This window comes from Pan paniscus, chromosome 6, assembly GCF_029289425.2.
Source record: "Pan paniscus chromosome 6, NHGRI_mPanPan1-v2.0_pri, whole genome shotgun sequence".
Lineage (NCBI taxonomy): Eukaryota > Metazoa > Chordata > Mammalia > Primates > Hominidae > Pan > Pan paniscus.
In genome coordinates, this window is record NC_073255.2 from 19,325,160 (window position 1) to 19,340,555 (window position 15,396).

The 15,396-nt window shown below is 34.5% G+C and overlaps 1 protein-coding gene across 21 annotated transcripts in view; it reads right to left on the minus strand.

The window, feature by feature from the left end:
• DGKB (diacylglycerol kinase beta) overlaps positions 1-15,396 on the minus strand; it is an 835,560-nt gene that overhangs the window by 343,828 nt on the left and 476,336 nt on the right. For all 21 annotated transcript variants that reach the window (XM_034963734.3, XM_057302827.2, XM_057302829.2 and 18 more), the window contains one exon: positions 2,313-2,377. In XM_034963734.3, coding sequence (XP_034819625.1) covers positions 2,313-2,377 — 65 coding nt within the window. The remainder of the gene's footprint in view (positions 1-2,312; positions 2,378-15,396) is intronic.

The following is a 15,396-nucleotide window of genomic DNA, read 5'->3' on the forward strand; positions in this document are numbered from 1 at the left end:
ATTCAATTCTCCCCTGCCCTCTCACCCCGCTGCCACAATTCTCTCCTTTTTCTGTTGCTATGGCTCTCCTTTTCTGTCTCTTTCCCTCTCTCCTCAATAAGTTTAGGACAGTAATGCCTTATAAATTGTAAACATTTGTTTTCTTGGTATATTTCTTAAAGCCTTTAATGAACTTTTTGTGTTAAACTCTCTAAGAGGTACACTCCAAAAGGTATTATCCAAACACACTTTGGTTTTTTGCTTGAAACCTATTTTAATATATGAATATAAACTTCTTTATGAATATAACATAAATAATATATATGAATATAAATATGAATGCTTCATAGAATGACATGTGGGAAAGCATAGACTACTCTATCTTATAATATGTTTTGTATACATTAATAGCTATATTCATTTCCAGGATATTTGAGGTGTATAATCAAGTGCTGAAATCTATACAGTACATATACTTTCACTGTTATGTCAATTTATTTTTACATGTGTTTCATGGACTGAAACTAAATCTTGTAAAATAAAAATGTGTATTCTAGGTACAAAGACAACTTATAGGTGCAAAATTTTAATTAGATTACTTTGATTTAATTTTGAAACGCACCTGGAGCAAAATTCAAACAGTACAATAAAGAAAAATACAGTTGTCACCACAACCACTTTGTTCCCGTCTCCAGAAGCAACCAGAGTTATAAAATTTGTGTGAATTATTCTGAAAATATATGTACACATATATATCCATATATGCATTTATTTCATTTTCTTTACGATAAAAAGTATAGTTTTCTGAACTGTAAGAAAACTATACTTATTTGTTTTATTTGTTTTATTCATGATTTATTTGTAGGGTAAAAAACAAATCAAGGAAATACCCAACATAGGTATTAGATTATGTTTTTAGTTATTAAAAACATTTTTTTTTTTTTTGAGACGGAATCTCACTCTGTTGCCCAGGCTGGAGTGCAATGGTGCAATCTCGGCTCACTGCAACCTCTGCCTCCCGGGTTCAAACGATTCTCCTGCCTCAGCCTCTTGAGTAGCTTGGGTTACAGGCACCCACCACCATGCCCTCATTTTTGTATTTTTAGTACAGACACAGTTTCCTCATGTTGGTCAGGCTGGTCTCAAACTCCTGACCTCATGATCTGCCCGCCTTGGCCTCCCAAAGTGCTGGGATTACAGGCGTGAGCCACCGTGCCCGGCCTACTAAAAAGATCTCAATAGGTAAATTTAAGGAAAAATTAGATACAAACTCATGAAACATTTGCTGTGATGATTTATGCATAAAGTAGTGCACTCAATTTTAATATTTAGAAAACTATAAAACAATTTTGAAATAGTTTTTAACAGCATTTTATTTATTGTGAACCTACATGGGAGAAGATTACATCAATGTACTCATGAGTGACAAAATTGAAATAAATATAAGAATGTCCAGGGGCAGGTATCTAATAAATGGTCTATAACATTTATGGCAAGATGTCAGCCAAATGCAGTGACAATAAAGCCCTTGGCTTTGAATATTAATAGATAAAGTCACTTAAATATCTATACAGAAATGCTAGTTATGGTTTTGTAGCTTTGTGAGCTGAATAGAGTGGAAATGAGTATAACTGAAGCAAAAGATAATTCACTTCTTCTGCCCCACTTTTCTAGGGGAGTGAGGTGGAGAGAGCCACGTTTCCTTCTAGAAATGGGGAAGATATGGAACCAAGGCTTTCCTATTTCCCTGAGTAACTGTGAAGGTCAATGTCTACATTTTTGAAGAAAAAATGTTTGCCTATTGCTCTTATGAGGAAAGAAATTTTGTTCGTCAAGGCTTTTCTCCTTGAAGAAATTTCCCTAAAAATAATTTATATTGGCATTGATATACTATAATTTCTTTTGCATTTAGTTTAGGTCAATTTGAAGCTGATAGTCCAAAGATATATAATCCCTATGTAATATACACTTAGCATTATCAAATCAGAACCCTGTGTTTTTCCTTGGGATTAAGGTTGATTGCTGTTCATATACGTCATGCAAACTTCCAGTGTGTCTTAAAACTATTAATTTCATATTTTACTTGAAATCTTTCTTTATAGTACATGAGAATGAAATAGAGATGACCCATTGCATTCCTCATTATAGTTTCATCACAACCTAAGAAAAATTTAATTCATTTATCCTACCATCTTAATATTTACACACAAACACACACGCACACAAAGCCTCATAAAGCCAGTAGATTATAAAATATTCTGTACCATCTAGTGATCTTTTTATGGCAGAATTCAGCAACTATATCTATAAGTTCATCTCTTTTGTCACCTTACCTACTGTTGAATTTCTCTGGGTGTTTTTCTCTCATGATGTGGAATCTGTGTGCAATGGAGGCATCCTAAGGGGAGAAAATAGAAAACAAAAACAGGATGGTTTATGATCCTATTATCTTATGAAAATGTAGACTAAATTAAAAAAAACATTTTAAAATGAACTTTTATTTACAATATTATTGCCAAGAAGATTATGTGAAATTAGGCAAAAATGTGTGATCCATATAAATTCTATGCAGAAGTGATTTATGTAATAATTTCACGATTGATTATTTGTTACATTTACATCTAAGACTTTATTGCTATTTAATTTCTATATCTCCTTTAATGACTGGCTTTGGCCTCACGTTCAACGTATGTTGAAGATAGCACATATGAGTGTAAATGTCAAATAGTAATGGAAAATATTGTTAAACAAGAGTTAGAAGGATGGCCTAAGTGGAGAAATTAGGAGTACAGAGGCTCCTAATTATTTGAGATTAATTATGAGTAAAAGGATAGTGTGAGGGTGCATGTCTAGTAAAGATAAGTGCAATACTTGACTTCAGAATTTGCTCAGGTTGTCTTGATGTGTAATTAATAACAGTTTGGACCACAAGCAACTTTCTGGCATATCTCGTTGAATAGAAAAAAAAACAACAACAACAAAGAGAAACATTTATTTTTGGGGAATTGGTGACAAATACAATTTGTTTCTGAGACCCCAACTGCATCGGTTCTGACCCTAATGGATGTTTCTTACTTTTAGCAACTACAGAGTTTTTCCATGAGATAGAAATCATACTCAATGTGTGAGACTGGTGAAATACTGCTATCCAAGCTTTTCAAGCACGGACTGCTCCAACTGACTCTAAACAATTATCTCTGTTATTCCAAGTGTGGAGATATTTCCCCATTCTTCATCCACACATGATTAATCACTCAAATGAGGAACTAATATATTTACCAGTCATCTCAACAGAAAAGGGCTATTGTTGACATTCACTGTTAATTTTGTTTCAAAGTGGAGATAAAAGAAAAAGAAAACCAAACTCAAGGAAATAAAGAAGTTGTGTATTTGAGAGAATCTTGAAAACACTAATCAAGGATTAAAAGTCTAATGAATGAAATGAAAGGCTAATGTGCTTACTCATGCATAACAAAGCATGAAGCACAAAAAGAGAGGGACCAATGCCCACTGCAGATGGCAGAGAGTTGCAGGATAGAGCTAACTGTAATTTTTTTCTGTATAAACATTTGATACCCTAAAATTTGTCAAGTAATTGAATTAATCCATGAATGAAAATCACCCAGACATATAGACAGAGGTATATAGAAACAATGCTTATAATAAAGGTTACAAAAATCCCCCTCTACCGTTTAATATTTAAGATGTTATTTTGTTACATATACATGGCCAACTTCTGGTTTGCTAGGAAGTACAAATATCAAGATGGTTCACTTTTATTCGTCCAACGATAACTCTTTAATCTAGTCACAGAGTTCCTTTTTATAAATTTAATTCTATTAAGTCATAAACATATTATACTTTATAATATGAAGTTATCTTACTGTGGTATGAGATTACAGGAAAAACACCTGAACTGGGCTATTTATGGTATATGTAGCATGATCAATTAATTAATTTTGAAATGCACTTACTTTTACTTTATCCCTAATCTCGTACAAAATCAACTTGGAATACCTTCCAATTAAAGGCATACTTTCAGCAGACTAGTTAAACAAAAGCAAAGGAATATGAATCAAACACTAAGAATGAATGATCACTATTGCTTCCCATAGGGAGAGTATCATTGAATTTACTTCTGCTTGAATTGTTTCTGCTAAGTTGGGGAGACTGAGACTTTTAAAAATAGATTGTGTAGTACAATTTTTTTTACAGGTGTATATTTTTGTAATAACAAATTTCTTCCTTTACAAAGCAACACAAACAGAATAGAGAAAGGGAGAGAGGCAAGAAGAGAAGAGGGAGAAGAGAGGGGAGAGACAGCAAAAGACCATTTAAGTAGACTAGACTATAATTGGGTAAACTCCTAGAAACACAGGACTACATAGCCAAAGATAAAACTAATATTAGCTTATTTATCTTCAAGATACTTGGGCAATGGATCATTTAGTTAAGAGGGGAAAAAATAAAACTTAGTGTCAAACACTAGCAGGTCTTTTCCTTGTGTTGAATAGGTTCCACCATAAAAAGAGAGCTGGCATTGCCAAATACAGGATTGATAAGGAACAATGACAGCAGGTGTTCATTTGGATGAGAATTCAGATCCAATTCACATGGGACCCTGTCCCTTTGGCATAACCCCAAAGGGCTTGATAGAGTACTGCCAAAATCTGCAACACTATCCAGCAGGCATTTTTCAAGAGACACTAAAGGTTCTCTAAAGACAGGCCAAATAAGAAAAAGCTAAAATGCCATTTTAAAATAAATTTTACCATTTCTCTCTGAATGCATTACAGTTTTTAGACAACAGAAATAAATCAGCATTACTTCCGCTTCCTAGAAGGCACAAACTCTGAATTCAGACTTTCTACTTCCAAGCCTTGTGACTTCAAACAAATTATTTATTCATTGAGAATCACGGCTTCCTTATCTTTAAAAGAGGATACTGACATCCCTTCAAAGTACCTTGGTGGAGATTTAATATCATTCTCTATAGCAATTGGAACAGTATTCTATATAGCTCATATTTTCATACATCTTATATACAAACCAGTATTTTCTTAAAGTTAAATGAGAATGCTAAATATGGTTAAATGACATATTTTTGAAATATATTTTTAAAGAGTTAAATTGCTTTTTATTATTTCCTTAACCTATATAGCTTTATTTTTAATTAATTAAAAAAATCTAAGAAATGAAAATAAATCAATCTTATTAAAGCAAAACAAATTTAAACCTCATTGTGTTATTCAAACAGTAAAAAAGTAATTAGCAACTTTTCTTGCTATATGTACATATATAAGTATATGCAAATATATGTATATCGAATAATCAGCTTATTAGCCATATCTGTCTCAAATACTTGGTCACTTGTATTTTTCTGAAATGTATTTTTCATTTTTCTGTATAGGCTTATTTATGTTTTAAGTAAAATTGCCCTAAATCTCCAAATTTGCATTTTATGATATTAATTTGAAAAGCTGATTATTTTCTATGGATCATAACATTTTCAATTGAGAGAATATTCTATATGTATTGAGATCCCAGAGCCTATAGCAAATTCTGCTGAGGAGAATATTGTCTTTATAAAATGTAAAATATATGTACCCAAATATTGTCATCAATATTATCTTTTATTCTGTTTAAATAATCTTTCTCTCACAAATAGTTTCTAAAATTTGTCGAGTAAATTGTTCGTTTTTGATGATTTGACCATTGCACCACATTAAATATCTTTTCAATTTTTTTCCATTTTAGAATAGAATATAAATTTAGCCAATTAGAAATGAGTGTCATCAAGAGTTATTCCAAAATCTAATTTTAGAATTAAAAATAATCTTGCATACTATATGGGTTTTTATTGTTGAAACAATTTAGTTCTTCCTTGTTTTTGGAGGAATGAATTCCAATCTCTCCCTGTGTGCAAACTTTTCTTTTTCTCAAAAATTGTAATTTACTAAAAAGTTTCAAAAGCTGGTTTTCGGTGCTGTATTTGTTGAATATTTTGTTAAAGATTTCCAGTAATATTTTTGAAGTGTTATTGCAAACAAGAAAATTGCCAATTTTAAGTGTATACTTCAATGAGTTTTGTCAAAGGTATACAATAACAACAGTCTTTTCCTATGCTTTTGTTCATTCATATTTCTTCTTATGTGGACTACATATTGAAGTCTGTGTCCATTTATCTCTGTATATTAAATTGACTGGGTTCAAGACCCAGCTCTAAATTTTACTGAATATTTTACCTTGAAAAGTTTGCTTAGATTTTCATTATTGTCATTTTCCTATATTAAAATAAGAATAATTTTAATAATAACCTGCCTTGCTTTGAAGATCTGGTGTTCTAATACCTGGAAGATAACTAGAATTGTGCCTGGTGTAGAGAAAGCAAGAAAATAAATGTTAGCTATTACTATTATTGAAATATATTCATGATTTTGAGATTCATAATACCTTCTCCTTTGGTTTATTGAGATGGTTAATTAAATAAATTGCATAATCTTTAAGATGAAGTATATGAGGAAATTTTTGCTTTGGTATTCAGAATTTTTTGGGTTATGCATTCATATATGATAAATTATCTAACAAACTCAAAAGGGTGAGGAATATCATACTATACTTAAACTTCACATAAATATTTCTGCACTAGTACATATGAATATTAACTCAAGGAAAGATAAATTAACAATGTGAGATAGAGCTAACTGTAATTACAGTTATACTAGAAACACTACACTTTGTAATACCACAAAGAGCAGCTTAGTTCAGGTTATAGTTCTCACTAAGAAACTATAAAAATCTGGGTTTTTAAAGCTTTGTTAGATCGAGATTTTAGGTAAGAGATTGTGGTTCTGTATTTCCCATCTGGAATAAAACAATGTTTGCTCTCCTGACAGTCTTTACCTGAATGCACTATGCTCTCCTGACAATCATTACCTGAATATACTATGTATATAAGGCACTATTTTCACCTGTTAATATTTTTAAAGAAAATTACAATAATAGTCACAAGTGGGATTATTTCCCAGGCAGATTGTATCAGATATTGATATCTGTAGTGCTGGGTTGATAAATAGAGCCAGAAGGTTTTCTTCTTTACGCTGCAGAATAGTTAATAATGCATGGGAATTATTTGTTCTTTAATCATCTGTGAAATGTTGGCCTGGCATTTTTTTTTGGAGAAGTTAACGTTTTGGTTTTCTTAATTTCTCTGCTATATTAGTTTTTCTATCTCTTCATAAATTACGTTTTTTATTACATCATCTGTAGTGGGCTCAATGGTGCCCCCCAAAAAGATATCAGATCCTAATAGCTGGAACCTGGTAACTTTTTTTTACAGAAGTGACCAAGTTGATGATTGATATCGATTGGAACCAGTGACCCCTCTCTACATTGCACTTTCTTTTTGCGGGAATAGGAATGTGTACAACTGTGATACTATGCTTTTTTGCCACTGTATTTTGAAAGCACATAACTTGTTTTCTACTTTAACATGTCCACAAATGGAGAGATATTTTACCTGAAGATGGATGATACCAAGTGTCATCTGTATGTGATTTAGGTTATTTACATGATGAGCTTTGCGACTTGGAGCTGAAGATATTTAGATCAGATTTTCTACTTAAGTTGATGACGTAAAGGACTGAGCCATTTGGGGATATCAAGAAGAGGTAAATGTATTTTGCACACAGACATGAATCTTTGGGGGCCAGAGGACAGTTAGCAGTGGGATGACTGTGATCCCTAAACATATCACGTCCTAATCTCTAGAACCTTGAAATGTTACCTTTGATGGTAAAGGTTTTTGAAAATATGATTAATAATTTGGTGATGAGATTATCCAGGTGGGACGTAATTCCCTTCACAATTTCCTTATGAGAGAGAGACAGATTAGACAGGAGGAGACGATGCGACTACAAAGGCAGACATTGGAGTGGTGCAGCCACAACTTAAAGAATGCTGAAAGCCACCAGAAGCCAAGAGCCACAAGAAATGTTTTCTTCTCCATCGCCTCTGGAGGGAGCATAAACCTAGGAGCACCTCGATTTTAGTCCAAGGATATTAAATTTGGATTTATCATCTCTTGAACTGTGAGACAATACATCTCTGTTGTTATAAGCCAACAGGTTTGTGGTAATTTGTTACAGCAGGCATGGGAAACTTATACTTCATCTGTTCATGTAGGGCTTTTTTTTTTTTTGAGAAAAACATTATTCTATAATATTTTAATTCTTTCTTGAATCCATGGTTATTTTGATCCTCTTAATTTGAATTTGCATTATTTTTGTATTTAACACGCAGTTTAGAATCTATAACTTAGCAAAAAGGCATAAGAGCACATTAGAATAGGCATAGCAAAGCCTATATATATGTCAACTCCACAAAGTTGACATACAACAACCAAACAGTAAAATTCTAGAGGTAAAAATTGTTGTTTTGAAAAGAAGGATTTATTTTAATGCGACAATATAGTGTAGATGTTTTCCCCTCTGAATATCATGTTGAATTGTGGTACCCAGTGTTGGAGGTGGGGCCTCGTGGGAGGAAATTAGATCGTGGGGGCAGATTTCTTATGAGTGCTTCAGCACCATCTCCTTGGTGTTGCCACAATGGGTGAGTTCTCATGAGATCTGGCTTCCTAAAGTGTGTGGCATCTCCCCCCACCTCTTGCTCCTGCTATTGCCATGTGAGGCACCTGTTGTCCCTTTGCTTTCCGCCATGATTGTAAGCTTCCTCAGGCTTCAACAGAAGCTTAAGCTGGCGCTATGCTTGCTGTACAGTCTGCAGAACCTTGAGCCAATTAAATCTCTTTTCTTAGAAATTACCCAGCCTCGGGTGTTTCTTTATAGCAAGCAAGAATGGCCTAACACACCCCAGATAGCACTGCTGAGTATCTATTTAAGATTGTATGTGCGGTCTTTCGAAATATAACACATCAAGAATTAGACAATAAAAGTTACATGTATCATAAAGAAAAAGAAAGGCTATCATTATTTATACATGATATAATGTTACATACAGCAAATTCAAAGAAATAAACCGAAATCCACATAAATTGGGAGAAGAGTTTAAAGTTTCCCAGATATAGGAGTAGTATATAACAATTAGTGGAACTGACAACATTAAAACAAAGTAACAGAAAATAATACCATTTACAATGGCAAAAGTAATTATAAATATATAGGTAAAAAGTCTGCTAATCTGAGTCCTATGGGGAAAAATGATAATTACTGAAAGACACACACCACACACACACACACACACACACACACAATCAGTGGAGATACACACTATCCTGAGTTACAAAGATTTAGGGAGTTGATGTTACAGTATCTGAGGAATGATAGAAGCTCTTCTAAATGTGAGCATAGGTAGGAGCACCTGGACTTTTCTCTGCTAGATTGCATTTTTTGTCTTTTAGAACTAATGCTCATGAGGTGTGTGTGTGTGTGTGTGTGTGTGTGTGTGTGTGTTATTCGACAGGAACTCAGATGCATTATGTTGCACATCTGCAATTTTGCCTGCTGTGAATACTTCAGATGGAACCCATTGTAGATTTCTGTTACTTGGTTTTGGATTCCACTGCTGGAACAACCAGGGCATTTTTCTAGAATGAAATAACTTAGAGACTTGGAGAAATACATGATTGAGAGCAAGTTAATGGGATTTAGAATAAAGCAAATCCCTAGAGTAGGATATAGGATTTGCTTAATGGTATATGACAATTCAAAAGCAGATTTTAAATAGGGACACCTGGCCGGGTGCGGTGGCTCACGCCTGTAATCCCAGCATTTTGGGAGACTGAGACAGGCAGATCACTTGAGACCAGCCTGGCCAACATGGTGAAACCTCATCTCTACTAAAAATACAGAAAAAAAAATACCCAGGCACGGTAGTGGGCACCTGTAATCCCAGCTACTGGGAGGCTGAGGCAGGAGAATTATTTGAACCCAGGAGGCGGAGGTTGCAGTGGGCTAAGACTGTGCCATTGCACTCTGGCCTGGGTAACAAGAATAAAACTCCATCTAAAAAAAAAAAAAAATTGGGACACCTTTGTATGAAGGTGGCTGCACCCGTGAGCAGGTTTCAAGTGAATTATTTAATTTCTTGGGCATTTGATATTAGGTGATGGCAAAATTTATAATTAGAATTCAGTTCAAGTTATTAATCTCAAGCTTTACAATCCACTTCATTCTTTTTTTAAAAAAATAATTATCCCATAAAGTTGGACACGGTCATATCACTCTTGTGATTATGTTGCAGAGGGCAGTGATACCTGGGTTATCTGTGAGATAAGGCCTGCCTTACTTCAGCATTTTCCCATTGTCCTTCCCATTCAGGAAGGGCCCCTTGGGAAAGTAGCAGCTATACACTGGGAGAAGGGGCAGCATCATTGTTCCATCAAAAACAGATGGTGGCCTCTAATCTGAAGAAGTGCCCTATTGTAATTGGAGGAAAGTTTACTCTTTTTAAATGACTACCAAAAAGTCTGTGGGAAACCATATAGGATCATGCAGAATACTGGGGTAGGTAAAACACTCATATGTCCAAAGGGACAATGTGAGGAGCTAGTTACCAGACCCAGAGGGAAAGAATTATATGGAGAAAACGGCCTTGGGAGGAAAAGACATCCAGCCCCAGGTGACATTTTCACCGAGGTATCCAGGAACGTAAGAACCTGAACCCTGCTTTATATCCTCTCATCTACTGTGGGGATCTCAACTGGCCAACTCCACCAGAAGAAAGAGGGCAAGGGAAATTTGCTGTCTTCTATACAGGACATTTCTCAGGGACACAGCAGAATGAACAAGGGCAGAGAGAATATCTAGAGAGGCAAACAGAAGCACCCAGAACACAGGGACCACAGTCCTTGAGATTCAATACTTATGGTAGAATGGAGAGCTGTGTGTGCACAGAAGTCTAAAAAGCACCAGTACCAAATCTATGGTAAAGTATTGACAATTATTAATTAAGGTGACCACCGGAGTATCAGTATAAATTGTTTTATATTTTCCACTATACATTATGCATTAAACATTTACATTTAAACTTCAACAATTTAGATTAAAAATATTTCATTAAATCTATAGATTTAATTTAACTGAAGTAAAAGATTAATCTTTTGTCTTATTAAAATTGATACGTAGCATTACCTTTAACCTTTTCATAATGGCAAGAGTCATCCTGTTAAGTAACACATGCCATGTACCGTGGTGGGCAGAGTGTGTAGGGCTATTCACTTTCCATGAAATGACTCCAGACTGCCGAGTGGTAGTTGTGCCTTCTAATCGTTTCAGGATTTTTAACTTATTTCCTCTTCCACCATATTAGACTGTTTAACATTCTAATATGTTAAATTCTAACATGCTGCAAACAACATGCCTGTCCCTAGCAGTTTCCTCCTGTTTGCTTGATTTTAATTTTCATGTGTTGAAAAGAAATGAAACCTTAGAATTTTAAATTTAGAATTGACCATAAATAATGCTCATAGGTTAGACTAGTAAAGTGGTTTTAAAAAAGCCAAGATGAATCTAGAATAGGATCAATAAGCATAAAAGGAGCTGGATTAAAACTCTGTGGACTTCTTCCATAAGTGAATGTTAGTAATTTTCTATGTGAACTTTAAGTTAATCATTGTAACTATTTCTAAATATTTAATTATGCCTACTGCCTAGATTTCCATTTTACTCCAAAAAGTCAAAGTTCTTAAGAAAATTCTTTTTTTTTTTTGGAGACAGAATCTCTCCCTGTCACCAAGGCTGGAGTGCAGTGGTGACACTGGTTGCAGTGCAGTGCAATAGCTCACTGCAGCCTTGAACTCCTGGGTTCAAGTGATCCTCTTGCCTTGACCCCTCGAGTAAGCTGGGATTACAGGCATTAGCTATCATGCCTGACTAACTTTTTTTTTTTTTTCTTTAGAGATGAGAGATGAGGTCAAGCTAGGTTGTCCAGGCTACTCTCAAACTCCTGGCCTCAAGTGATTCTCCTACTTCAGCCTCCAAAAGTGTTGGAATTAACAGGTGTGAGGCAATGTGCCTGGCAAAAATGACCTTTGACAAATCAATTATTATTGGAAATAAAATATATTTCTCATCTGCTGTAAATAAAAACTTATGAAAATTGTAACGGAATATGACAGGATTGAAAGCAAATGTACAAATGATTACTATGAGTCTCAATTCCAAAACAGAAACCCATGACTACAGCTAGGGAATCAGATGAAGAGATTTTAATTAAGTTTTAATAATCTTACTGAGAATTTCTCTAGGTTACAAATATTTCATACAGAAGAGTTCATGAAATTGGGCAGACTAATTCAAAATATGAAAAAAATTGACCTCAGAGAATCTAGAGACAACTTCCAAGAAGAGAATATAAATTATAAATCCCACTCTTGCTCTTTCCTGCATACAATATGTAGCATTAGCAATGCCAGAAAACGTCTGTAATGGTCTTTTCACATAATTAACTGTAAGCTTCAGAAACAAACTTGTAGAAAGAATAAACTTACTATACACTTACTATAACCACAAATATATCATTTCTGTGATTAAAATGCTCCCTTAAATACAAAGTTTCTTCTACCAAGCAAATTCCAGACTCATTTTTAATGGATTAAAGAGATGGAATTTCTCTCAAGGCGTTTATTTTAAATCTCTAGATTTAGGCCAGGTGCAGTGGCTCACGCCTGTTATCCCAGCACTTTGGGAGGCTGAGGCGGGCAGATCACCTGAGGTCAGGAGTTTGAGACCAACATGGTGAAGCCCCATTTCCACTAAAAAAAAAAAAAAGTATATATATAAAATTAGCTCGGTGTGGTGGCATGCACCTGTAGTCCCAGCTACTCGGGAGGCTGAGGCAGGAGAATCGCTTGAACTCAGGAGGAGGAGATTGCAGTGAGCCGAGATTGCGCCACTGCACTCCATCCAAACGGGGTGACAGAGCAAGACTCTGTCCCCCCCAAAAAAGAAAAAAAACCCAACAACAACAAAAATTATTGTCTAGAAATCTAAACAACAAAAATTAGGTCTAGAAATCTAAAATGAAGAAAATTGTACAGAGCATACAATCAGCAACTGAATTAAAAGTGTAATCCAACATGTCACAGAAGAAACAAATCATCTGTGTCTTAACATAGAATTAATCTACTTCCCTAAGTGTCACCTGACAAGAAAATACTTAACAAAAATCTTTACTAAGATGATCATAGGCCTAGAATATTTCACAAACTCTGCCTGTATCTATTGAATAATGTAGGGTTCCAATGTGTTTTGGTCTCCCTCTAATAGAATCCTTATTTCATAGTTTCCATTCCTCTTTCCCAATTAGAAAACAATGACAGGTATATAAACTTTTATAGCTAAAATATTTACTATAATCATTTGAGATTTTGAATTGAGAAATCAAGTCAATATAATATATTTAAAACTGTTCATTTCACAGTAAATTAGATATTTAACTCTGTTTTAGTTTCTGGAAACCCTAAGTGTTTTTGCTGATATATATTATTTTCAATAATCAGGATATCTTTTTCAGTTAAGGCACAAAGGTTGTATCCATCAATTACATTTATATGTCTCAGGTTGATTGGTCATTACAGTATTCATTCAATCTGATAAAAGCTGCAAATGTGTTCAGTGATTTGATGTAATTTCCAAAAATCTGCAAAGAAAGACTTATCATCTTTGAATACCCAAGGGTTTGAAATGTGACAGCATAATACTTAATTTTGCAAAATAAATCCAAGTCAAAACCTCATGTGCGTTTGCAATCATTAAACTGAAGTGGGGAATGACTAAAGCGGTATGAGTGGTCACCAGTAACTTGGGATGAGATGGGAGAGTAAGAGGTAGGGATACAGGCAGCAGTGGAGCCTGAGGTGGACACAAAGGAGGAGGGGAAATGAGATAGAAGAAAAATCATGTTTACTATCTACAAGTAGGAATGAGAACAGATCTCAAAGGTGCGGGAGGAAATAAGCCTGCAATTGAGGCTAAGGGGTCCCTTGAGAATTATATTGGGACAGAGAGAAGGGAGCTGGATAGTGTGGTGGAACCAGAACTAGAAATAATATAACTTTCACGGCAAAAGTCTGAAAGTAAGGTTCTCTATAACATTCATTAACTCAAGAACGCCAACAGTATCGATGCTGCACCAAGAACAGAGTGCAAAGTGCAATTATATAGTTTTTAATCCCATTTAATTTCCTTAGTGAGTCAATGAGGTAAATATTGTTTTAGAGAAAAAGCTGAAACTTAATTGGTTTACATAACTCAGCAAAAATCAAGTTAAGGTAGCCTAAACTTAAACCAGAATATATGTAACTATATGTAAATAGCACATAGTTACATAGTCTACTGTCTCAAAAGGCTTTAGCTTATGAATTCCAAAGAGAATCAAGCTTTATTATAAGAATAATTTCCAAAATATAATTATTTTCTTTATACCTGAAAGACAATTATCTTAATAATTTGGTTAATTTCAATTAGATATCTCAAAGTGACAGCATAGTTTATTTATTTGCATCTCATTTCATCTAGGCAGCCACGTGCCCAGCTAATAAACAAATAAATTCTGATTTTCCTGGGTACCTTTGTAACTAGAAATGGTTATCTAGACAGAGGTCCATTCCACCCTTCATCACTACCACCTTACTCACAGAAATGTGGATTTAATTCCTGAAAGTTGAAAAGGGGGACAAAAAGGAGTCCAGTCCTTTAAAACAACTTGAAGCTGTCCTACTGGCTTTGAACTAACTTCTTCCAGTTGTCCTGGGAAAAGAAGCCTATGACTTAGAACTTTGTTATTGTTCCATAAAGCCAATTACGATCCTAATTGAAACAAAGGTAATCATTTATTCAGCACTTCATTCCTGTGAGAACATAAAATTAGGGAGTCAGTGAATTCTGTAATGGCGATTTCTACAAAATATTTCACTCAATTATTTTTCTTTAGAGACAAAATTACAAAACTTTGTATTTATATAGAGCTGTGTGATTTCCAAAGGATTTTCGGGTAAATTATTCATTTTGACCTGATTAATTGTGGTAATTTTTTTTTTAAATGCAGAAACAGGAGAGATGCTAATGTTTGCCCTTTAGAAAGAATAGATCTGAGTTTAAGGGGCTTTCAAGAGATTATGCAGCTCCCTAGAAGTGAGAATGAGTTTAGTCTTTAAACTCTCAATCCATGACTCATGGTGCTACTTCCATATTGATATGGTTTGGCTGTGTCCCCACCCAAATCTCATCCTGAATTTTAGTTCCCATAATTCCCATGTGTTATGAGAGGGAGCAGATGGGAGATAATTTAATCATGGGGGCTTTTTCCCCTATATTGTCCTCATGTAGTGAATAAATCTCATGAGATCTGATGGTTTTTTAAGGGGAAACTCCTTTCACTTGGCTCTCATATTCT